We start from the raw sequence: 25,698 nt of genomic DNA on the forward strand, positions 1-25,698 counted from the left end.
GAAGAAACAAATAATGATAACAAAGAGCCAAGCTCAGGGAATTCTGTTATCAGATTAGGAAGAAGCAGAAAAAAAACCCCAAAACGTTGGAACCCTCCAAGAACCACATCAGGATTGATCGATATTAGCTTTCTATTTATAGAGCATCTTCCATTCTGAGGCTGTGCAGTGTTTATAAATTAATAAACATGTGTGCAAGAATCCCATAATCCATTATTGATGTACCAGCACTTACAGTTTATGAAAATTATTATTTTTAACACCGTGAAAGTTTTGGGAAGAATCACAAAATGACTTTTTTGTATCCGTTTCTCTCTGCTTTATAATTCAGGCAGGAGGAGCATTACAGCTGAGTGTGAGGACATGCTCGAAGGTAAATACTTTTGCAAAAGTATGTCTCAAAAACCCAACTGAACTCACCACATTGTTCCCAGGGATTACTCCTGGCAGAATCTGGGGTAATCTTACATAAAAAATGCTTCCTTAATTTTGAATTAACATGCAGAGATGTCTTCAGTCTCTCTGCTATCTTAATGAGATATTTTTGTTTCCTTGCCCATGGGCCAGTTCTTAGGGATCTTCCTCCGCATCACAATTACAAGCAGCAGTAACTGCCACCCTTTAAGGCAGTTTTGGTCTTTGAATGCCCCTGGAGTATGCCATGGAAAGTAAAGGAATCAATCTAAAGATGCCTTCTTTAGTCTGGGAATATCTTGTGAAACTCTTTAGAGGCTACTTCCATTATTTTGATGATAAACTCTGTTGCAAATACTATTGGTGTGCCTGAAATTTTGTTTCAATTTGTTTAAGATCAAAACGAAGAGGAGGCAAACTTCTTTAATGGAGGGCACAATGGAAAATGACCCCTAAAAGGAGAAGTAGGGGGAAAGGTGACATTTGAATTACACCTACAGCACAGCACAAGAGTTAGAATTCAGATGTGGCCGTAAAACTCCTCCAGACTTGTGAGCTCTGCAAGATCTTGACTTTTTGGTGTAGATCAGCTTACTTTGTAAGAAGAGCTCATTAATGCCATGAGGAAAGTTGTATTAACAAATACACAATTTAAGCACGCCATCATATCAAACATATATTTAGGCTTCAATTTTAGAACCAGTTCAGTGTACACCTACCTCTATATGTGTGAGTAGTCAGCTTGGGGTTGGGTTTTTAATATCAGACTTCTTTTTTTAATTGAAGAATGGTGTCAGGTGTAATTAGCACAGACAAATATGCTTTTATTTTGCCATATGCAAGCAGTGGAAAGAAGTAGTTTATAAACTGAGAGCAAGAAGACTGGAAGCTCAAACTAATCAAGGAAGTGAGAGGATTAAGTCGCTCTAGATCTGGCTCTTGATATTTAGAGGAAAGGCTGTGTGATACGGCAAAGGAAAATTTGGAAAGTTACAATAAAAGTTGAGGGCCTCTGGAGCAGATAACTGACCCATTCTGGGCAGAGGGTATGACTTCATTATCTTTGGTTTGTTTTATCTTCTCAAGCAGCCTTTTTTACATCATTTGTATTTCACTGATGTATTTGCCTCTGTTCACTGCACAGCACAAAGTCAGGCATGCTTGAAGTTTGTTTCTGTTTTCAGTCCTGAGGAAGAGCTTGAGTCACTGAAAGCTCCTCTCTCTTCCAACTGCATCTAACAAAAGATACTACCTCTCCATACAAATCGTTATTCTCTATCACCTCAGTAGCAACACTGCTGCTGCTACTGCTATTGTGATATACCTTATCAAACAACTAATGTGTGCTTGAATAAGTAACAGTAAGATCACAGAGATCTTTCACCTCATGAGTTACAAGAAAAGAGAACATACACATCACGGTATGCCGTCATTTCGAAAAGGATCCATTTGCAGAACAAAGTACAGGCACAAAACTGTAGATTGAGCAAAATGAGCTTCAGGAAAGCGATATATTCTCTTTGACAAATCTACATGCTATTGAACAAGCTTCTGTTTACATGTCTTTTCCTACCCTACGTGTACTCTGCCAAGTAAAAAGTAAAGACATGTCATGCTTCAAGTCTGTTAAAGTTCATACGCAGCAAAAACAAAATCAAGGTCAAACAGAAAATCTCTAATGGCTGTACTGTCAACATGCCTCACAGGACTTTAAATCTACGAATTTATACAGACAGGATGTATAAAACAGCGTAAGAAAACCCCTGCAATTTCTTTTTGATTATAAAAATAAACTGTTCTATGTTAAATGTGCTGCTTAGAAAGTAACTAAATCCTCAAATTTTAGCTGAGCACAAAAATACCTACGAATGCATTTTTAAAGAATGCAGCACTTTGGTCTAGAATGCAAGGGGGGGGGGTAGAGAAAAAAAGAACTGCTGTTGATGAGAGGGAGCCTGGTAACTGAATATGGGTTGAGGAGATAGTTACTAATGCAACAGGCAGGCACATTCTTGGGGGGGAGGGCGCAGGGAGCCTTCTGCATGGTTACTGCACAAAGTCGCTTCATGGATTATCTGATGTTGCAAGAACCTGATTGCTGGCAGCTTTCTCATCAACGTCTCATCTGTGTCTTCATTTAGTAAATCTAATCATGTGAGCATGTTAGTCAAATCTGAGACCGTGTCTAACTACCAGAGTGCCTCTGCAGCAGGCGTTTCCTGTAAACATACTACTGCCTGCGCTTCTGCAGAGGCAAAAACAGGAGAATCATCTGACACGACGGGATTTTCTTTTACTTGCTGCTGAAATAATGCTGAAAGAAGTAATTTGTGCAAAGGGGAAATTCAAAAAAACAAGCCACAAAACACTGATAAAGCTTTCTCATAAGAGGCTCTGTTTATTTTCTAGTCTCAGTCTCATCTGAACATTGCACAAACACTTTATGAAGAATTCTGTAAGCAAGGAAGGAAAATGACCCTGATTTTACAAATAGAAACTGTTGTGCACTAACGAAGACTGTAGAATTTCTGTATTACAACTCACGGCCCCAGTGCCCAAAGTAATTTTAAAAAGGACTTCTAAAGTTTGTTCTCTAACTCTGAGCCATCAGGTTACACTCTGATCGTGGTTTCAAGCTTATCTCTTGAAACGCTAAAACAGTGCGTATTGGCTTTATTTATTCATGCCAGCGAACAGAGAATTTCATGTAATGACTTGACGGCTGGAGCACAGGCTTAAAAAAAAAACAACTGCCAAACTTTGTGAGCCCTGTGAGACGACTTGCCCAAGATCACACAGGAAGTCTGTGGCAGAGCTGGGACTGAGCCCAGATCCCCTAAATCCCATTTGTGCCTTAACCACACGACGGGCCAGATTTAATAGCTGTCTAAATATGAATCTAAAATGAGAGTCCCTGTGCAAAAGAATGAAACTTGGCTGATCTCCTGCTGCCAGGTATAGACTGGGTATTTTGCTACTCAGGTTAGTTTTTTTGAGACAAACATCCACAGTAAGCCTTGAAAGACTTTAAATTTAGGTAAAGGCTTCCTGTTGCCTGATCAGCTCTGTTTTCAATCTCTCCGACAGTGAGAGTTTTCTCATGTGAGCTATGCAGAAGAGCAGGACTTGAGCCAGTTTGCAAGACTGTTAGTATGGAGTTTTACATAATGTAAATGCACTCACTGTAATTTAAAAGAACTGATAAATTTAAGTACATTAGGAGTTTGGAGACTGAAAGGAAACTTTTCAGCTTTCAGCAATATTATTTTATTTTTTCCTGTTGTTATGGAGGAGATTATCACAATTTTGGGCATGCTGCCTGGTTCCAAAGTCTAGTGTGGGGCTCGGTTTAATATTGCAAGACTGTGTAGTAACATATAGTACAGAACAGTAAACACAGGTCTGTCAGTGCATTTGTTGTAGAAGTTTTTACTTCATACATAATACATTGATTGCTGAAGCTTCTCCAGAAAGGCAGCAAATGTCCTTAACACAAGGCAAAACAGAGGGAGAAGAAAATCTAAGATTTATTTTTACAAGTTGGCCCTTGCCTCATATCAAACATTTCCAGCGTCATAAGCATAAATCATGGAGGTCACTGTGGCTAATCTGTAAAAATAAATTGGATGTTTTCATTTCACTTATGTAATGTGATATTGTATGATACCCTTTGAGGAAAAAAAGGAAAAAAGAAGAGAAGCTTTAAGATATTCTGAGCTTCTAATTTTTTCCTGAAACAGTCTTTTTATTTTCTTATGTTTTCCACAGAGGTACCATCTCTCAGTGGACAAAAACCATACGGCTTCTGTGTTCTCTGTTAAATCATGTTTACAGTCATCCCGGTTCCTGGCTCCAGAGAAACACCCCTTGTGATCAAGAAGGTCAGTGTATTTCACCTGAAAAAGTAAAATCTTTAAAAAGGGGTAAAAAAAGAAAGGGGGAGGGGGAGTAATGGGTTTTGGTATGTCATGAGAGCAAGACATACTGCAAAACCTGACAGTGCGAAGTCTTTCAGAAGACACAGAGTGAAAGCACAAGCTTAATATTTTTACTTTTGTGAGCACTGGAGCTGTTTGTAACTCTTCAATATAAGGACTTTCAAATCACTAAAATAAGAAACCAATAAACCCCCCCAGTTTTTTAACAGTCCTGATGGTTAAGAGGTTCACGTGACACCCGACATTGGGTGTAGCAGAACTGGTAACTCCCACACCCATTTCCAGCGAAGTTCTGCTTTGTTCTTCTTGCCATGCTGCCAGTTGTAGATAATCGATACTTCAACTTACATAGCAAGTCCCACTGAAGTGTCCTGGCCTACTCCTGTGCTTAAATTTGGGAGTGTTTGTGGGATCAGGTTTGGTAACATAGTACAAATTTGTGTGCAGCAAGTTACAGAGAAATGTGAAGCTCTTGCAATATTTTGCATGCATGTATAAACACCTCGCTTGGACACATCATACTGCAAAAAAAAATCACACTTATAAAAACAACTGAAATTGCTGATCGTGCAAGAAGCCCTACACCAGTTCCCTTCTGTATCAATTTAAACCTCTTGGACCATTTTGGGCAGTGGGAGCATCAAGACTTAATGCCTGAAAACAGGCATTAAGAAGCAGAATAAGGCAAAACCCTGTGCTCTTGGGTTACACAGAGGTTTTTTTAACATTCAGGAGAACATTTTGAGAAAACTTTAAAACAAACCCCACATAATTTTAGTTGCCATTATTTTAGAAATGTCGGCAATTCAGGAAGGATGATTTTTATATTGAAGCAAATAAGCCACTGGGTGTGATCTAAACCCACTGTTGTAAACTAAACTGACTTTAGCCGGTCTCTGTGTGTGTTTGGGGGAAAAAACAAGAGGACAGACCACATGGAAGCTCACTTCTTAACCCATTTACTTGAAGAAGGTGCTAACCTTAAGAGTCTAGCAGAGATTAAGCACTTTGCTAACAGCATCACAGACTGCATCTAACTCCTAAAAAGCTCCTCAGTTCCAACTGGAATACTCCGGAAAAAAAAAAATATATTAAGTCTTTGTCTGCTGTTTAATTCCACTTTGGCGTCCATACCTCTGGAAAAGCAGCAGTGCTATGCCAGACGGAACAGCTGAGCGCTTACGACTGTTGAAAGAAATGCAAAATACATGGATCCCTGGCCTTTTGGGCCATGTTTGCAGCAAATGGCCAGGTTTCCACGTTGCTTCCCCTCCCCACGAGGCAGCAGCCCCAGTGCGGGGCCCATTTACTGAACTGCAGGCCCTCGGCCTCCTCAGGGCAGGACAGCAACGGCCATCTCCCCACTCAACGACCCACCAAAGGAACCCGATGGACAACACTTAGGACGTGCATCGCTTTTATTTACATTTACAAAGCACAGCCAAGGCCCCTAATGGGCCCTGCCGGGCGTACGCTTATGTCAGGCAATATAAGGCTTTATGTAACGGGCCTCGGCCGCGCTTTGTCATTCACAGCGATGCCATCGCCGCGTCCCGCTGCATCACAACACACAAAGGCCGCCCGGGCCCCGACCCGCCGCCGTTATGGGGCCGCAAAAAGGCAGCCGCTTCTCGAGCTTCCCCCTCGCACGGTGGCGGCACAAAGGGATCAGCCACTCGCGGCGGTGCCATCCCCACCAGCAGGCCAGGCCCGGGACACCACCAGCCGCAGCCCTTCACGTAAGGGCCGGCCCTCGCCGCCTACCCCGCGCCTCACGGACCGCCCGCCCCACCGGGGAGGGGGCGTGGCCTGCGTCAAGGGGGGGGCGTGGCCTGCGCGACGGGGCGTGGCTGAGCGGCGGGGGCTGCCCCAGCAACAGCTGCCGCGGGAGCGGTTTACAAACAGTGCCCCGAGCGCCAGCGCCGCCGAGTCCGGGCTCCGGCGGCACCGCGGGCGGCCGCCCCCTCTCCCCTCCTCCCTCCGCCCCCACCTCAGGATGCCGGCCGGGGGAGGCGGCCCGGGCACAGGTGAGGGAGGGCTGGGGGTCAACTTCCAGGGGGCTCCGGCCCCTCTGTCCTCCTCCTGCTCCCCCCCAACCTCACAGCGGCACCTGAGGGAGGCGCAGCCCCTTCCCCTCGGGGCGGTCTCTGCAGTGAGGGGCTCGTTGTGTGACTGACCGCGGGGGGGTGAGAGGGCAGCTGCCTTCCGGGACATGTTGAGGGGATCTGGGGGTATACACTCTCTCTTCCTTGTGAGGAAAAAGGGGAGGGGGGTTTAACGTCTCAGCCCCCGCCCCCCCGAGCAAGCAGGGCCGCCCATCCCCGTGCTGTCCCGGCGCCTGGGAGGCTGGCGAGGCGCACTGACCGCCCCTGGGGGACAGGAGGAAAAGGAAGGGCAGGTGTGTGTGGGGACGCGGGTCCCTGGGTGGGGGTAGGAAGGGCCGGGGAGGGGGGGGCCAGGTGTGCGGCAGCCGGCCCAGCTCGGGCCGCGCCAGCCTCCGTCCCCCCGTGGCGGAGCAGAAGGTAACGAGACCCCCTCCCTGGGCAGTGGGAGGTGGCGGGCGCGGAGGGAGAAACCCTCCCTCCATCCTTCACTCCCAGCCCCAAAGTTCCCGCTGTCCCCCGGATCACGTCCCCTTCCCCGGCTCCCCCCGCACAAGTAGGTGTCTGAAACTTCCCTCCTGTACCTGGGTGTTTGCTTTTCAATACTCCAGGCGTCGAGCCTGGGTTTTAGGGGTGCTTTTCTGCCGGGTGATGGGGGGGGGGGGGGGGCTGGAGCGGGAAGAGGCATTTCTTTGTGAGTCAAAGATGTTCCTGGAAGAAGGATTTGTAGTAAGTGGCTCATGGGGCGGAGGAAGGGGGGCTTGTTAATGAAAAGTTTATTGATCCGTTTTGCCAGTTTTTGTTTCGTTTACCTTTGTCTTCTAAAGACTGAGCCCTTCCTGATAATTTCTTTGGCATCGTGTTCTCTTTTTTTTTTTTTTTTTAAAGGGGAATAGGAAGTTTAGAAAATAAATAATTAAGTCTCAACTGACTTCTTAAGCAACAAAAGAGGTTGCCAAGCGAGGACAATCAAATTCTAGAATATCTAGAGATTGGATTTCATTCCTGTTCCGTGATACCCACTGGACTTTCTGTTTCTGGGTGTGTGTGTGGGTTTTTTTGTTTATTTGTTTGTTTCCCACACAGAAAACCTGCAGCCAAAGTAAGGTCTGTGTGTGCTCTAATGAGCCATCCCATAAAATGTGCTGTGTGACTCCCTGTAAGTATTTGAATTGAAGTGTAATAGTTTTGAAGTGGTGGTCAACAAAAATCTTTATGTTGGGTTATTGATCTGCTGATGAAAGGCGTTTGAATTTGAAAAGGGTTTAGTTTAGGGGGTTTGTGTGTTTAAATGTTTTTTAAGGTAACATTTTTTTTTTCCATTTCTGAAATGACCTTGAGAGCTTTAAAACTACATCAGTTTCTACCAGTGGGTTTGAGGGGGAGGCAGTAGCAGAAGGATCTAGTGAAAATCGAAAATAGAAATGGGAACTGAAGTAGATGCAGTGAAATATTTTCTTATAGAAGTATGTGAAAAGAGAAGTTTTTGTAAGAATGTGTGAAAAAGAAGAGAGGGAAATAACGCAGTTTGAGATGCAAGGAGAGAGAAGGAGCATATCATTCTTCACATTTTATTAGGCCCTGAAATGCAGGAGTGATATGATCTGGAAGACACAGAAATAAAACGCCTAACTACAAGTTGAATAGCAGGCATTGACTTGCTGACCAGTGCTTACATGGTTGGTGGGGGCTGGTTTTGCGTCTGCAAAGGTATCAGAGCACAGTGCTATGACAATGGCTTGCAAATGCTTTAACGCCATGTTTTATTGCTCTTAGGAGCTCTTATTAACTGTAGGTTTGGGAATACGACTAATACTTTAATTTGTGATGTCCACACTAAGGTTTAAGTGTTTCCTTGGATAATATAAAAGGACAGTTTCAAATAAGTAGGATAAACTGCATTCTTTGGCAGAGGGGGAGGGAAGAGGGAAAGGGTGGAGGAGGTATTTTTTCTTCCCCTTTACTAGTTCTGTAACTGAGTCAATATTTTAAGATCTGTGGCAGGAATGTGGCTTTGTGATCACTAATCTTTCTGTAACATTTTTTTAATGAGCAGTATTGTAATTCTGCGCAAAATATTTGGATTTTATATCTCGCAGCTCGTTCTTGAAATCAGCGTGAGTTTTGGCTTTAAGTTTTTAGGCTGGTGAATATGAAAAACAAATAACTTTAGAAACATGGCTATTACAGTGATTATTGATTGGCTTGGCCTACAGCCAAGCAACTCTTCTGCATGCACCAGAGTTGCTGATTTAAATTCTACTACTGCTGTTTTATATGTTAGCCTTTCTTAATCGTTAAACGGTATATACAGCTATTTAAGAACAGTAGATCAGTTTTTTAGTTAAGGTTTTCAATTATGTCTTCATCGCTTTGGAGTTGGTTGAATGACTTGACATGAGATTAAGCACAACAAAAGAAAAGGCAGGGGAACAACAGCTGCCTTCCAGTACCAGAGCACCAGTATTCTGAGCAGTTAAGCATTTTACCTTTTAGTATTACGTGGTGTCAGGTTTAAATGTTCATCTTTATGTTCGTCTTTATAAGAACCTTAGACATTCTGATAAAACATCAAACACTCAAATCCTGGATATTCATGTTTGGAGGTTGTTTGTCTCTTGCATTTTTGAGAAAATTATCTGAAGATCTGATACTGAGGGGTGAATTGATCTCATTAACTTTTAAGACAAAAGTAGCAAACAGTCACCACTAGTTTGTACTTGTTTAGTTACTGTGTGGTAAGAACTTTAAGGTGTGTCCTTAATGGCAACTGACGATTCTTGCTGCGAAGCCTTGTTTATTTTAGGTAGATGTTTTATACAGAATTTCCAGTGGGACAAATTAGTACACTGACTGCACTTATTCTTTCTGAAGACTGGCTGTAAGCATAAGAGAATAATTTTGCCATGCTGCAATCAGTATATATTTTAAAATTGAAGCCATTAAGTTTTGCTGGGTATTTTGAGGCTTTTCCTACTTCCTTTGTTTAAACATTCTTAAACAGTGCATATCATATATGAGTTTAAAGCATTCATATGGCACTATTGGGGCCAAATTTGAATTTAAAATGAATACCTACGTCCTTGTTGATCTAAATAGAAGAAAACATTTCTTTAAATAAGTGGATGTTTTCTGGTTTTGAATGTGGTAAGAAGGCTATATTTGTATCTTGTAAACAAAGTTTCATATGAAGTCGTCTTTAGAGAATGGCTTCCAGGCTTTGGATTAGAGGAGAGGATTTTTTAATCTTTTTTTTTTTTTCCTTAATTTTAACTGAATAATGTTTTTCTGTTTTGCTTTGTTTTGGAAGGGGTGGGGAGAGCAAGATTTAGGGCAAGGGCTAGAAAGAGGAAGATAATAAACTTTAGCACCTTTTATCAGACTGTCTTACACAAAAGGTTACTTTTTGGTTTCCCCTTTCATTAGTTCACACTCAAAAAAATTCCTTTTTGAGCACTTATTGCTAATCTTCAGTATCTGTCTTTCCCTTACTACAGTATTTTCATGTAGAACCTTGTTTAATATCATATTTTATATGAACAAAGGGCTAAATTATTATTGTGATCAGGGGGAAATAATTTTAAAAGGGAACTGTAAATTTCAGTTAGACTTTCAAAACGCTGATTACAAGGAACTTAAAGTTACAAAAATCTGAGAGTTTGTAATTAAGAAATTAAGGGGAAATGTTAAGCACATTTTAACTTCCCTTTGTTCTTTGGGACTTTTTGTTGTCCCAACTCTTTCTAACCAGAATCTTGGTTTGGAATTCATTGTCCTAGTAAAAGATTCGATGCACTGTATATGTAAATGCACTCCCTCTTTCCTGTGTTATGAAATGCTGTGACTACCGCTGGCATATGGAAAGAACAGTCCCCCCCCTTCCCTAAGGTGGAATGGGCTAAGCTTTCTTTTCTTTGCAAGAAGCTGAAAGAAGAGTTTGACCTTTGAACTCACCCTCACACTTCCACACTGCTTTCAGGATGATTAAATAACCAAGGATATTTGCCTGTGTCTTACACTTATTTATCTCTCTTAAAATGTTTTAATACTTAACTGTTGAGGTATTGTCTTTAAATATAGCAAGACAGTACATTTCAGTCACAGCAGGGCTGCCATTTGCCAGCTCAGCCCTCTTATTTTTGAGACTCTTGATTTAGAACATCAGCGTTCCAATCAGATACTCTTTCCACATCTCATAACTACATTAATTTCAAACTACTATTTATTTTTAATGGACTTTGGGTCTCTTCTGATGACTTTTGAACCCCTTTTCTCAAGGTGACTTTAGGAACAAAAAAGTTTTTCTTTCTGGTGCATTAATACAGTCAGGGGATTCTGCTGACTACTGTATGCATGCTTTCAGAGAGATGTGACTCATATACCACAGGAGATTTGCAACTGAATACAAAAGTAAGGAAAAGGATATGACCAAGCTATGTAAGATTCTCAATGCCCCTTGTATTTTAGGATTTAAAAAAAAATAATGCACTTTTCCAGCCTAAACTTACCTGTGTTTTTGTGCACCTCCAAAAAAAAGCTACTCTCAAAAAGATTTGCTTTTAGAAATCAGCTTACTTCAGTGAAATTCCTAAATAATCTTGTTTTGTTGCTGATGAGAACTTGTTTATGCCAATCCTGGGTGTATGTCATTGGGGGGAAAAAACTTCTACTGTTGTAATCATATGACTTTGGTCAGAGCATAGTTTATAGCTTATCATAAATTAGCTCTTTTGACTCTTCCTCTAATTCTTTTGAAGGGGGGCTCTGAGTGAAATGCTATGATAAGAACAGGCTTTCAATTTCAAAGTAAATCAATCTAAATTCTGGGGAAAAAGAGTTACAAATCAAAAATATAGGTGACAGACATATTTCAAAATACAGTCTTTGAGTTCATGGCAGAAGATGGAATTGCTTATCAGACTGCCTTGAGAATTTCAAAAGAAAACACAAGAGGAAATGTGGTTAGAATATGCAGGAAAAACTATGTAGATCAGTGTGACTTAAAGATTTGAGCAGAAACTCATCCAAGTATAAGTGAATAATTGACTGGATAGTGCTTTTCTATGTGCTAAAGATTTTATGCAACTAAAAGTATCAAAGTCTGAGTTTGTTTATGTGGAATGGGTACACTTGCATTTTTCAGTGTAATAAAGCAAGTGCAGTTTACCTCTGACATAAACTACATGAGGGAAATTAAAGGCCTTTGTATTTTGCTTACACTTTATCATGATAGTTGAGAACTGGTTTGGAGAAATCCTTGGGGTTAGGTCAGCCTCTTTTGGTAGTAGGAAGAAGCAAATTATATGTACTACAAAGACTGCAATGCGTAAAAATTAAGGAAAATGGATGTAAAGGTGATCCAGAGAAGCTGCAGTTTCTGTTTATTCTTTATTTCTAGCCTTTATTACATTATTAAAATTTGTATATGAAACTGCCTGTTTGATGAAAGATCAGTTTCTTGTAGATGCAAATTGTCCTTTCGAGGGTATTTGGCACTGTGAAGCCTGGTATGTTGAGCTACATCATTGCATATATCCCTTCAGTCCACTAGTCTGAGCTAATGTAATGCTAGGCAATTAAAAAAGTTTAATCTCCATCAGTGTACATGGGTCTCTGGAAGATCTCCCACCTGAATGGAGGAGATGAGGCAGCTATTTGAAGTGTCTATTTCTAGCTGTTTTCTATTTTAGTATCTTCAGATGCTAGTCCAGGGTATGACTTAAGTAAGAGTAAATGTCTTTCCCCTGGACTGTACTTTTTTCTATCTTTCAAGACTGATTTCTGCAAATACAGGATTGTGGGTATGTTTGGAAGTGACAACTTCAAAGTGGGCTGCAGAGGAGAGAAATGGGAAGTTGCTGCTTTTTCTTCACAGGGGTTTGAACTGTGTTGGTTAAATGTTAGATTCAGAGTTGAAATCAGGTGAGAGCACTAGGGAAGATTAATGACCTTAACAAAATGAACTCTTTGGAAGCAACTACTTCTCTCAAATTCAGAAGCAGTGAAAGAATCTCTTTTCCTGTTATTTCACCTATGCTGCCCAAAGGGATGCAACTTGCCTGTAATTGCTATGGAGGAACTCCTGGGTCTTGAGTAATAAGGAATTAAGTCTAATTTGGTAAACTTGGAATTTACCACTTCTTTGTAGTTGTGGCTGCTTGAGAGACCTAACATCCTTCTTCGGAGAAGTAAAAAAAAAGTCAATTTTCCTTTTAATGTCTCTGAAAATATCTTCTTTCAAATGAAATCCAAGGCTAAACATATAAGGCAGTCTATGTAAGGTGAGAGACTGACTCAACAATAAAAATGTATCACTCCACCAAGAGAGTCTTTAGCTGCTGTGGGGAGAACAATAAACTGTTTTGTAAGGTAAGGGGTCATTGCCAGTTTAAGTACATGTAACTTCTTGATTTAATGAAGTTGCATCATCTTGTAGCAGTGGAGGAATGTGTCCCAGACTTATGTAAAATAGGATCACTCTTGTGTCTTTCAGCCTTTCTACAACAGGTATTGGTCACTTCATGTTGTCTAAAGGACACTTTGGCTTTGTGGTTCCTAAGAAATTCTCTCCTAATCAGAGGAAAAAGGGGAAAAAATCTGGCTGTTAGAGAGTCCTTGTGAACTTTAAAAGTCAATACTTTTTTGTAACACTTCCTCCTTTAATGCCAAGAATTAGTCTCTTTTATATTTGCTTTTGCTCAGTGGAGGAAAAACATGTGCAAAATGCTGCAAGCTTATATGTTCCCTGCTTTAAAAAGGAATGATTACATCTTTTGATAGAAGAGGCATTCAGTTCACTGAGGAGACACATTCAGCTCATCCATCCTCTGCCAAAACACTGTTAGACATATAGCCTTAAAGAAAAAGGGACTCCACAGGAAAAGGTTTTTTAAAGAAAGGATATCCTTTGTTTCTATTAGTATAGATGTCTGAAATGGGGGGAGGGAGTTTTCCTAATATTGTTCATTATTAACTACTAGTTATTTTCCACTTGGTGATTAAAATCCTGTTTGCTAGACTTCAGGAGGAAAATGACTTGCATTTATGTCTGCATTATCTGACTACAAAAGAGCTTTGAAGAAAATCTAAAGTGTTTGTGGAGAAATGCCTGGATAATAGCATTCTTGCTTTCTGCACTATATGTCTCTGTTTCTTCAGTCCTGTTTTTATGAATTGTCTTAGTATCGTTGCACTGGAAAGCTCTCTGGTGTTGTTAGAAGGGACTGTAACTGAGAAAAACAGTAGCTTCTCTCTTACAGAGTATAAAATGATAAGCCATGAGAACCTCTCTCAAGAGTTTAAGTTTAGGGTAACTTTGAAAACTTCAAGCCTGAAGGATGAAGACTAACAAGGGGACGTAAGTTTGCAGATTTAGGGAGTGGAAATTGCAGTTTAGGGTCATCTTTTTATGTTCTCTTTTCAACCTGAACATCTTCATTTTGATCTTTCCTGCAACTGAAACAAACAACTCTCTTCCTCTCCTTCCTCCCCCTAAATCTCCATTTCCTTAAAGAAGTACTCATGTTCTTTATCAGACTGAACTGTTAAACTCTTTATTTAAAGGCAGAACACTTGGTATAAAAACCTATGTGTGGATGAGAAACAATGTTAGGTGTACTTCTCTATTAACAAAGAAATACACTGGGAAATTGTGTTAAAATTACATACTGTTAAAAGATAGAAGGGAGCAGCTCTTGCCTTCCCTAGAAAGCAATAGAATGCACCTTAATGAAGAGTTAGTTATTGGCTTCATGTAGTGTTATGAAGAAAAGCTGACTCTTCTGCTGTTCTGCAACATAATATTTTATCTGTGCTGACTTTTATAGCTTTTCAGTGTTTTAACTTAAGTCATAGTTAGATGAATAGCTGTATTCCTTCAGAAATGAGGTCTCAGTCTATGCAGCAATTGGTGTCATCTTCCCTAACTTTAGGGACTATCTCTTCCTCAAATTGAGGTAGAAAAGATGTTTCTATCTAATAGAGAAGAACACTTTATTGCATGAGGTGTGGGACGTGTATGCGTTTCTTCTTAAATGGAGAAAGGAAGTTATGTGGTTGTCATAAAACCCCTAGACCCTGGGGAGACAAACTTGAAATTCCATGCTGTGGATGTTTGGAAATCTGACTAATGTTTTGGAGTAATTGGCAAATTAGAACCTCACAATAACACTTTGCTTCTCTTTCTGACTAAACACAGGAGTCTACCAAAGATCCCAGCGCACCAGTAGTACTCATACGGTGGAGCCATTGTCACTGGTGGGTTCCACACAACCTAGGGCACTGTAGGTACTCTTGAAAGTATGGGAGCTCTTAAGTATTGTTAGCAACTACTTAGGGGTGTGATTTCTGCTTAATGTCCCGTGTATGTATCAGGTGTGGTGCAACTGGCTTAACTTTATGCAATGACACATATGTATGGGGGAAAAAAAAAAAAAAGCTCTAAAAAGCTAAGTTCAGTCTTGGCTCAAGGTTTTTTTTGTTTGCTTGCTTGTTTGTTTGTTTTTAAGATTTGAAGTTGTATTTACTTATGCATACTCTATCTATGGTCACCATTACACCTAAATATGGGTGTGCCCAGACAAAATAGATAATATATAGTAGTTTTTATTTGCGTTCTCAATGAGGGAAAAAGTGATGTTAACTGGTTAACTTACATTCATTAGATAGAACTGGAACAACTGTTCTGAGAAAGCAAAACTTTTAAATTGAACTAAGAAAAGGTGTTTAAATAACTTGTGGTTTCCAAGAAGCAATCAGCAGTATAAAATCTATCTCATTAGTAATGCCAAAGAGCAGCAACCTGTTCTGAAGTATAAACATACTAAGAGAAAAAGAATGTTTCATGTAAAATTACTCTTAATATCCTGAAACCTCTTGAAACATGAGGAAAACTGAAAGGTTTTTGTTTTTTTCTAAAGTGGAATTGAGAGTTACATGAAAGTTTCTCAAGTCAAACAGCCACAGTAAAAATGAAGGTAGTTAATCTGCAGCAGCTGGCGCTCTGGTGGGGTTTGGAGTGTGGGTTTCTTGTTCTTTGCTGGCACTGGATTTTGTAGGACTTGGAACCTTGTGGAATCTTAGTAGGATAGTGAAAAAAACTCTGGTCATCTGTTAAACTGCGATAGCTTTGCTACTGGCCTCGAGTTTAAGAATCTGTTAACAGCTCTCAGGTCTGAGTGCATATCTCCTAGCATACAGACAAGTAACTAAGTGTCATCTGCTCGGCTATAACTCTTCTAGTTTTCTCACTTCTGTTTTTAAGGAAATGTTCAGCAACTAGGTTAACTCCTGTAATTGTTCCAGCTTGCTATTTACAGTTTAACAATAGTTTTGCTAGCACAGATTAGCAAGATATAGTTGTATTTCCTGATACTAGCTTCTATTCCCAGTGCTTTGCAGTGTTAAAAATGAGAAATTCAGTGGTTAGACCTATCTATTCTTTGAAAGGTGTCTAGAGTTTTTTATTACACGTTCATGGAAATTTTGAAATGCAGGAAGTAGAAATGCAGTCAAATTACTACTGATAGGTCATTTCCCAAAGAAATCTTTGAGTCTGTAATATGTTGTCTTTGGTTGTGTAATTTAATAAAAATAAATTAAACTTCTCTACAGGCATTTAATTAAAATTTTCTTCATTTTAATAGTCCATTTATATGCAGCAGCTTTTTGGTGTGGTTCTTAGGTTGTGTGGCAAGTGCAATGAAAACAAGATGTTCTCATCTGTCCAGTTCAATCTTTAGTTATATATATTTTGTGGTGTTTATAAATATAATGGGTATCACTGCAAACCTATTGAAATATTTGACTAAAGGCATTATAGCTAAATATGACTCAGGTGTGAACTAAAGTTTGATAATGCTCAGGCTCTGGATTTTTTGAAGAATAAAGTACAATAGGTGGCATCCTGCAGTTGAGATGACTTTACCCTGCCTGTGGACAGACCACTCTTGTAAGTGTCCAGGTGTGCTGAGCAGGACAAGGCTTCTCCTGCCCTGCTCATTCGCTGCAAGGCAGTTGCAGCAATCAAGGGAACATGTGGGCCCTGGACTCTGGTGTGAGATGCATGTTGACATTTACAGATGAATAGGGGAGTCAGAAGTCAAGATTTCTTGACTCACTTTATTGTGAGAAGGGATAATAATTCTTTATTTTCAGCCTTGAGTTAATCTGTAGCAAATTTATCACTTTTCAGCTGTTGGAAGGAAGGATTTCCTGTTTTGTTCTGTTCCTTTACTCAGTATCTCTGATACTGGTGTGTCGTGTCTGTTCTTTTGTCTTCTGAGAGTGAAAGACAACAGAAGAAACACGAGGTACTGTATTATTTTTTTGTTGAGCTAATACAGACCTTCAGCCACAAATCGTTACGGTGCTTGTCAAAACTGTGGGTCATCTACTTTCTGAGAGAAGCAATAGTACAGAATTAAGGCTACACTTGTCAGTTTAGCTGCTGCCTACAGGGTTTTGAATAACAGGAATGTAATTAATCAGCATTTTTGGTCCTTAAATTCAAGGCATAATATCTTCACTAGGAAGAAAGATTTTGTTAATAATGGATAAAATCCTAGAGTAGATAATTGGCTTGTAGTTTCAGCATGTGTTACCTTGAGAGAGTGAGTAAACAGTGACAGTGTAAAATCTTATGTATGTAAAAGTATGTATTAGATATATTTAAAAGCCATATATCTAATCGGAGTGAAGTGTGTAACCACCAGATGTAAAAATAAGACTAGAGCTTTCTAGCTCACCTTCTCACTCCAGTAGTGTTATCCTTTCTCTTCTCAGTTTAAATACGGTTCTGTCTCTTTGTATCTGTGGCTTTCTTCAGAACTGCTGCCTGCAGGATTTTTTTCAGTCTGTAGGTACTATCTCCTGTATATGATGGTATATCTAAGAGCAGTAGTTGCCTGAGCTGCAAATAGGCATTTCACATTCTTAAAACAGGAATATCTTGCTCTGCTTTGCTATGCTGCCTAGAGGATGAGCTGTGGCCAGTTCTTCAGAAGTGTTCAGAACCTCCTATTAAAACCAGTGAAAGCATTCAGCAGCTAACACAGGTTGGTGGTGTGTTAAATGCTTTGAAGAGCCATGGAAAAAGCCCCCAAAGGGCTTATTCAAACCTATTGATACCCAATAAAATTTGAATCTAACCTCCTGTTAAACTCCTCTCATGATCCATATGTTAAAGTTCTATGCTCTGTATTTATACATGCTGTTGTGAGGACAGGTTTAGTTTTTTGGACAGCTGAGATGAGATTGCAACAGACCTTTTCTCAAAGGGCTTACCAGAGAAAACTTTATTGATTGATTGAGGTGGATTTTTTGTAGATCGGTGACCAGCCTGGGGCCTTCCCTAGATGTGATCTATGTCTGTCCTTTAATTCTAGTAAATCTCCTAAGCGTGTGGTTTTAACAAACATATCATCCTAGGTTAGGTTTGAGTAGAACTGTGTGGTGATCCATGTTACAAGGATGTCTCTTCTACCCTCATCCCAGAATTCTGTGGAGGATAGGAGATTGAGTGTGAATTTCTGCTGTGTGTCATCTGTTTTCTCTTTAAAGTGACTCAATTCTTGTTGCTTTATTGTGTGTGTGTTGTAATGGGGCAAAGTGGGGAGTGTCATAAAGCATAATCAGCTTTTTCTGTATTTGCGGACACTCACAAGGAAATAGTTGATGCTGAATCTCAGCAATTCAGTACATGGGACTTTAAGCACTGGCTTTTGACTCTGACTTCATACCCCAGAGATGCCTCTGGCCTTTTTGTAGGATGATTCTTATATCTATTACAGCAGAACACTTACCTGTGACTCTGAAAGTAAATACATTAAACTCTCAAGTTTCTTTATTTTTTTTTTTTTTCCCCCCTTAATCTTGCCTGGATATTCATTATAAGTATTCAGGAGTCTTTCAAAGTTGATGCTCATTCCTTGTTTGCAAATAAATTATTTTCAGGCAGATAGTCACCGCATATGCACATAAGCTTTGCTGCAGCATGTTATCCTGTTGTGTAAAAAATACCTCTTAAAACGACAGTAGAAATAGAACAAAACGGCAAGTTGAAACATGAAGTGAAACATGTTAACCAGCACCCTTTGATACGTTTTTCCTTACGTTTTGCAAAAGGGAAAGTTTTTTGAATACTTCAGCTTCAAAATTTTGTTATAGCTCCTTCACCTGGCTATAGTGGGTGAGTGAAAGCCAGAAAGTCAAAACTGAATAGGGAAGGTAGAAAGGCAAAAGCAAAGGCTGCAGTGGAAGCAATTCAGAAGAGTCACATCATGGACTGAACCTGCCTATTACAAAAGCCATTGAGTCATTATGCAGAGAGGAAGTGTTAATCATGGCAGTGATAGAACTGAAACTGAGGATAAAGGGCGTAGTTGAAAAAGAGACTTTGGCTGCAGAGAGTCCAAGTTCTGTTGCCATCAACCTGTCAGAGAGTGGTTTGTTCCCTCTTACCCTCTGTAGACTACACCCCAAGATCCCTCCATTCATTTTGAACTTGGCATGAGTCTTTGGCCATACCTGAAACAACCTGAGTTTAAAAAAAGCTAGAAGCTTCATGGTATTAGGTCTGATCATTGTCTGGACCTGGATTAGGGGACTGGATGATGAATACACTAAGTTCTGGAGATATGGGGGGGGGGGGGGGGGGGGGGGAAGGAGGGGAAGGAAGACAAGCAGGTGGAAACAATTTTATGCTATATTGGCATTCTGAGGGACTTGGGGGGTGTTGTTTGGTTGGTTGTGTGGGTTTGGGGATTTTATTCTCTGGTTGGTTTTTGTTTTTTGTTTTTTTTTTTTTTTTAAACACATCTTCCTGGGCTCCAGGGTCATCTTGTCTGCATGATGGTGGAAAAGAAGCTGCTAACTTTTCAAATGAAGACCGAAGAGTATTCTGATGGCAAGGCTGTAGTGTAGGGAGTGTTTGAAAGGTTGGATCTATAACTCCTACCAATGTGGTATTATGTTTCCTTTACCAGGTAGCTGTCTTGCCTGGGCTTGACTGTTCTGTGGTAGGTAAAGGTATCCAATAAAGTTGAAGGCATCGTATCAAAGCTTGGGTCTATAAATGGTTGCCTTTTCACTTCAGCTGATTAAAGCTCCTGTCCCACGGCTGTTGGACACATTGGTTTTGCTGGCAGGTGGCCTTACAGGCATGTTGTCTGCAAACATATTTGGGACACTGAACTGTATAAACTTTTCAAGTTCCCCTGGCTGATTTCTACTGAACATTTGAAGATTTCATGGCTTAAGACCACCTTTTTCTGTCCAACGAGCGCTGCTTGGTCAGAAAAGGAGAAAGGTAACCTCAGCTGCACGTCTTACTTGGCTACAGTTACTTGTCACGGAAATCTGTAGCCTGCGTTATTAGAATTGAACTGTGTTACTCTTTCTTTGCCTGAAATGAAGCAAAATGTTTCTATTTTTCTCTAAATAAAGCAAGACTGAGATGGAAGTTGAACTGGATTTTACAACCTGACTTTGCCTGTATTCTTGTCTTCTGCTATAAGAGCTGTAGAGCATACTGTGTTTTCAGGCATATTAATTCAAGTAATGAGAATCATTGGCCAGCTGTCTTTTTATGAAATAATTTGTAAAAGTTTTCAGTCAGGATTTGAATGCATTCTTTTCATTTGATATCCTTTTATTTGGAAATATGCCTTATCTCAGAATGATTCCTCTTCAGTTTATAATGGCTTTGTATATGGCTTTGTATTAGTTAGGTAGGCTTCTCCTTTATCCAAAAATTTGATCAAGTGGAGTCCTGAACTCTATGATACTATAATTTGCTAGCCCAAAGAGAGGTGGCCACTGACTGCTGCTTGCAGGCATTACAACTTATACAGATTTAGCTATTTAAGTTGGAGTTGTAATTAATTATATTATAATCTTTTTTAAGCCTGTTTTAAGATTAAACCTTCCCTTTTGAGTGTAATCAAAAGAACACATTGTTGCATGCAGTTTGAAATGAGAAGTGTTTCCTTTTTAAATGTAATAGTTGGCCTCTTGATCTAATTGTACCAGCCCAAAATTGTTACAGATTGTAAATCTGTGAATGATAGTAAAAGCTTTGGTTAGTGATATTAGTGAATAGTTCTTAATGCAAAGGTTTGTACTGACACCTACTGTGTACGTGCACTGTGAAATCCAATTGCAAACTGTCTGGTCTTGGGGAGGGCAGGAAGTCTTTTGCTCAAGAGCCTTCAGAGCATGAACAAGTAGTTTTACTGTGCCTTTAAACACTTGTTTCACAGGTTCAAGGAAAGGTTACTTTGGCTTGCTGCATGTAGTTATTTACAGTAGTGTATGTATTGAAATATGATTTCAGCAGCTTTATGTAACTGGATAAGAATAAATTTAGAACAGACAGTAGACAAAGTATTGCTTTTATACTTTGTTTACTATCTTAATAGTAGACAAAGCAATCTTAATACAGAAACCCAGCTACTGGAATACAGGGATGTTCAAAACCATACTATTTCAACTGCAGTAGGTAGAAAAGTGGCTGGAGTGCCTTCTAGCTGCCCCTCACTTATTATTAAAGTATGCCTTCTCTATTCAAAAGCACTGATAATTCCCTAGCCGTAATGTTCTCATTATTTGGGAGACAATTCTTTCGTCTTATTTTTAAAAGTCTGACTATTTTCCTCTCTTTTCCAGGTGCTGGAGTTCTTTGTGTCACTGAGAGAACTGATGGATACACTTGCTTGAACACAGACAAAAACAAAAAGGAAAATCTTTTTCTTGTGGAAAAAATCTTCCTGGCAAAGGTGTTTTAGCTTAGACTTCTGAGCAGATGTTGGAGAACTTTACAAGTGTCCTTATTGTGATCAGTGAGCATCCCCAAAGAACTGAAACCTTACATTAAAACACGTAATAGGGAACAGAACGTAGGAAACATGCCAACTCAGCCTCTCTTGGCATACATGGATGGACCGGATGGAATAGCGAGTACCGTTGGTGCACAGATGGAGAATAATGATGCCTCAATGACAATAAAAGGAACAAACACAATTTCTTACAAAAGCTTGCAAGAAAAGTTTCTCATGCAAGCTGAGGGATGCATGCCTCTGGACTGTATGTTTTGTGACGAGACTTTTAAACACCCTGAAGAACTTGGTAAGCATGTTTTAACGCAGCATAGGCCCACTCTTTGTGAACCAGCTGTTCTACGTGTTGAAGCAGAGTATCTTAGTCCTCTAGATAAATGTCAAGTAAGAACAAACTTGCCTTTACCAAACAATGAAAAAGACAGTGAAGAATTGAGTTGTAAAGTTTGTGGACAAACATTTCGTGAGGCTTTTGACGTTGAGGCGCACATGAAAAAGCATAAAGATTCTTTCACCTATTGGTGTAATGTATGTGGAAGAAGATTTAAAGAGCCGTGGTTCCTCAAAAATCACATGAGAACACATACTGGAAAGCCTGGTTCTAGGAACAAGCACCAACAAGGTTCTGAAAGTCCCATAACAATAAATGAGGTGGTGCAGGAGCATGTAACTGAAAACGTAACGTCACCTTACAAAATTTGTATGGTTTGTGGTTTCCTATTTCACAATAAAGAGACTCTAATTGAGCACAGTAAAATGCACACCAAAGAATCGGTACCCAGTGGCGAAAGCCCCCAAATGACTGGTGAACCTAATGCAGAAGAAACATCTCAGAAAGAGGAATTTTTTCGGTTCTTGAACTTAAGACCAAACTCTGTTCCAGAAAACAAATCGCAAAAGCCTGTGAAATGGATAGCTGAACTAGATCCTTTCACCACATATCAAGCATGGCAGCTGGCTACCAAAGGTAAAATTGCAGTTGGCCGTGGCCAAACTAAAGAATTAGGGCATGAAGTAAGTACAGACAATGATGATTCATCTTCTGATAAAGAAGAACTCGGTGAAATTTGGAATGCAAATAAAGGTAGCCAGACTGAAACTACTGGGAAGTCAAGAGTAAATAAAAGCAGCAGTTACACAGGAAATAGTAACTTATCCCAAGTCAAATTGAAACATCCCGGCGGTGAAGTGCCTTCTATGGAGATGGATTCTAAATTGTCTCAGAACAAAGAGAAACCAACACACTGTTCACAGTGTGGTAAAGCCTTCAGAACATACCACCAGCTCGTCCTTCATTCCAGAGTACATAAGAGAGACAGGCGGACTGATGCAGAGACTTCAGCTGTTTCCAGAACATGCTGTGCTGATATCATTGCAAGTCTGGATGAAAACGGAGCAGGAGAACGGATAGAGGGAGGCTCTGAAGATGGATCTGAAGATGGGCTTCCAGAAACACTTAATTTAGGTGAGTAGCGTTTTGAGCACATAAGTTTGAAATAGCTGTTACTGTATTGTTTAGGAACAATTTAGAGCCAAAGAATGTATCTTGCTTTTCTCTCTTGTCTTTCCAAAACTTAACCGAGATACTAAATGTTATGGTGGGGGAAGGGGAAGGAATTAAAATGAGAGGAACATAGGTTCTGGTACCACCCTTCTGCGATCCTTGAAGTTATGTTGGGCCTTCTTGCAGCTTTGATTTGGGTTACTGGAATTGAATACAATTGGTCCAGAAAAAGTCACTGTTTAAATAAACATATCCTCCTCCCCCCATTTACTGGATGTTTTTCAGTGTTGCCTATCCTTTCTTGTCCAGCACATGTTTTTACAAGTAGCATTTCTGAGGAAATCATTGCAGCTTCACTTTTATTCCTTGCATCTTGTAAGAAGGGGCAGAAAATGTCCAATGCTGTATAGCAGCAGATAAGACTCTGTCAAGTAAAGAATAGTTCCAAACTTTTTCTGTCAAACTGCAGGCTCTATGTTTCTTTTGAACAGTATGTAACTTGTCAGAACCAGCAATTTTAAATTAGTTGCATAAGGACATGTATGCAAGCTATTAATATGTGGACATCATGTATGTAAGAGAGGCATATATTTAACTCCTCTTCCTTGAAAGATTGCTAAAAGTTCTCTTTAACAGAGTTGATGGGCTCAATGTGTACGTTACCCAGAATAAATTCTGCATCTCACAGTGTCTTAGAAAAACAAGTGATACTGGATGATTCCTTAGTTGAAAAAGATTGTGTGTCTGGGGACAAAAAGGAACAGCAAAAGTCTTCTAGCTAATCTAGCACTTTAGTGTGTGACAAGCTTTGAGTCTGCATTTAAAGAACAGACACTTGCATAATCTTAAGAAAAGACACAACGTACAGAATGTCCTGGCAAACGCAACCGACTTTTCCATTTCTGGTAATGCGCAGCCCTTTATTTTGCCTCCAGTAACAAAGGAATGGAATTATTACCTAATGTTAACTTGCTTGTTTTGTTTCTCAGTGTCTTATCCTAAACTACAACAGCTTTCATTGTGGGATGCTGAGTCATGCTTATTGAGAAATTGTTTGTTTTAAACAGCTATGGCTTGTCTATAATTTAGCCACACTTTGCATTTCCAATATAGGAACTTTCCAACGCACAGCTTAAAATGGTTCCTAGAAGTTCCTATCATATATCTAACATCCGTGTCAAGCAAAGCATCTCCTTCCTTCTCTTCCCACTGTAGCTTTCTAGTCAGCTTTGATTTGGATATTTTACTGAAGTTGTTTTGATGCTTTTTTTTCAATTCAGCCTGCCAGAGAAATCATGTTGATTTGAATGGTGTATTGTGTGTAAGCTTTCTCCCGGCTTGTTAGATATTATGCTGTACTTGCCGCCCTCCAGTGGTAACTGCTGCTGCTTACACTTGAGTGGAACCAGTTTTTAATCTGTGAATTTGTTCCTTGAATACACGTTTCACAGAACTAGCAACCGCTGTCACTTTCCTACCCCCATATTTGTCAAAGCTTAAGCATTAATGCTTCTAGTGAAAGAATACTGCTCATTAAATCCAAGGTGGTCATTATTACAGGCATGTCACTCCATTAGTTAGCACAGAAATAGTAACATTACTACAATTAATAAGAAACCCCATCTTTCTTCTTGCTTTCCTTCTTCAAAGCACCTTCCTGTGTTATGCCATGGTATGTTAAGCACCTTTACAGTCTGAATAATCATGCTCACACTTATCAAGCACTCCATTTAATAAAAGAACACAGTTTAAACCCATGCTAATTTCTGCTGTGGGCCATTCTTCGTCAAGTTCCTGTAGGTCAACAAAGACAAAGGTTTTTGTCTTCTTCTCTGAGACCTAGTTTTGTGTCTTATGTGTTCTCTGTCACTACATTACAGTCACTAACCACAGTATTACTTGACACAGACAGAAGCCTTTTTAACTCTTTTTCTCTTTGATTGCTAGGTGTGCAGCAGTACAGAACACAAAATGCTCATAGACTATAGGAGTTGACAACAGTTCATCATTCTGTGTTTTTCATTTAAAAAAAGATAGTTATTTATAGTTATAAATGAGACTCCAAATTTGCATTTGCTCTTCATAATATAGCTATATTTTCTTCCAAAGATAAACATGAAGATGTTTTGGAAAGAGCAAAAGTTAAAAACCTTGGAGCCTCCAGAGAATGCAGCTATTGTGGAAAGTATTTTCGCTCAAATTATTACCTCAATATTCATCTCAGAACTCATACAGGTAAATGGGCTTCTCCTTTGTGGGAGGGGAAGGAAGTCTGCTGAACTCAGTTGGATAGAACGTTTGGTTTTGCTGAAGGAAATTACTGAAGAATTACTGGTATTAAGAACAAAGTTTTCTCTAATGTTAAAAAAAAAAAAAATCCAATTGATATTTCTTAGAAGAAATTATTTACATCAGTGTAAATCCTTTCGAATAGGGCTAATTACATTACTGTTAAGATCACAATATATTTGAAAACATCAATTCTTTCTGCTTTTAGCAGTCTAGCAAAAAGTTTTTGGTTTGTGGTGGTTTTTTCTTACTATAAAAAACCAAACCCAAACCAAACAACCTATTTCCCAAGTGCTAAGTTGATCATTTGCCAGTTGCTGCTACCTGGGAAAACGCTATGCCTATTTTTCAGTTCAACTTCTTGTTTTCCATAGCCAGACAAACTTTCTACTCCTGTTAATATATGTCCCTGTTTCTTTGGAATTGGCTCTATTTATAGTTGAACTGTAACATTTGTGTTGTTGTTTTGAATAACATACTTGTGGTATGATCAAGGGCTGCAAATTGTTGGAGTTGACCCACAGTTATACTTCATGCTTATCTCTTCCAAACATATTGTCAGCTACCATCTCCATACATAGCCAGTGTGTGGAAAATATCTTCATTGTAGCCAGAAG

At 39.7% G+C, this 25,698-nt stretch overlaps 1 protein-coding gene across 2 annotated transcripts in view; it reads left to right on the forward strand.

Annotated features, from left to right (window-relative positions):
* Positions 1 to 6,263: 6,263 nt before the first annotated feature.
* ZNF217 (zinc finger protein 217) overlaps positions 6,264 to 25,698 on the forward strand; it is a 28,910-nt gene continuing 9,475 nt past the window's right edge. The window contains exons 1-3 of one of the 2 annotated variants that reach the window (XM_080628170.1): positions 6,264 to 6,379; positions 21,119 to 22,753; positions 24,902 to 25,027. In XM_080628170.1, coding sequence (XP_080484296.1) covers positions 21,358 to 22,753; positions 24,902 to 25,027 — 1,522 coding nt within the window. In that variant the 5' untranslated portion in view covers positions 6,264 to 6,379; positions 21,119 to 21,357. The remainder of the gene's footprint in view (positions 6,380 to 21,118; positions 22,754 to 24,901; positions 25,028 to 25,698) is intronic. The other variant, XM_080628171.1, reaches the window with a different exon arrangement.

Source organism: Psittacula echo (assembly GCF_963264785.1).
Source record: "Psittacula echo genome assembly, chromosome: 12".
NCBI lineage: Eukaryota > Metazoa > Chordata > Aves > Psittaciformes > Psittacidae > Psittacula > Psittacula echo.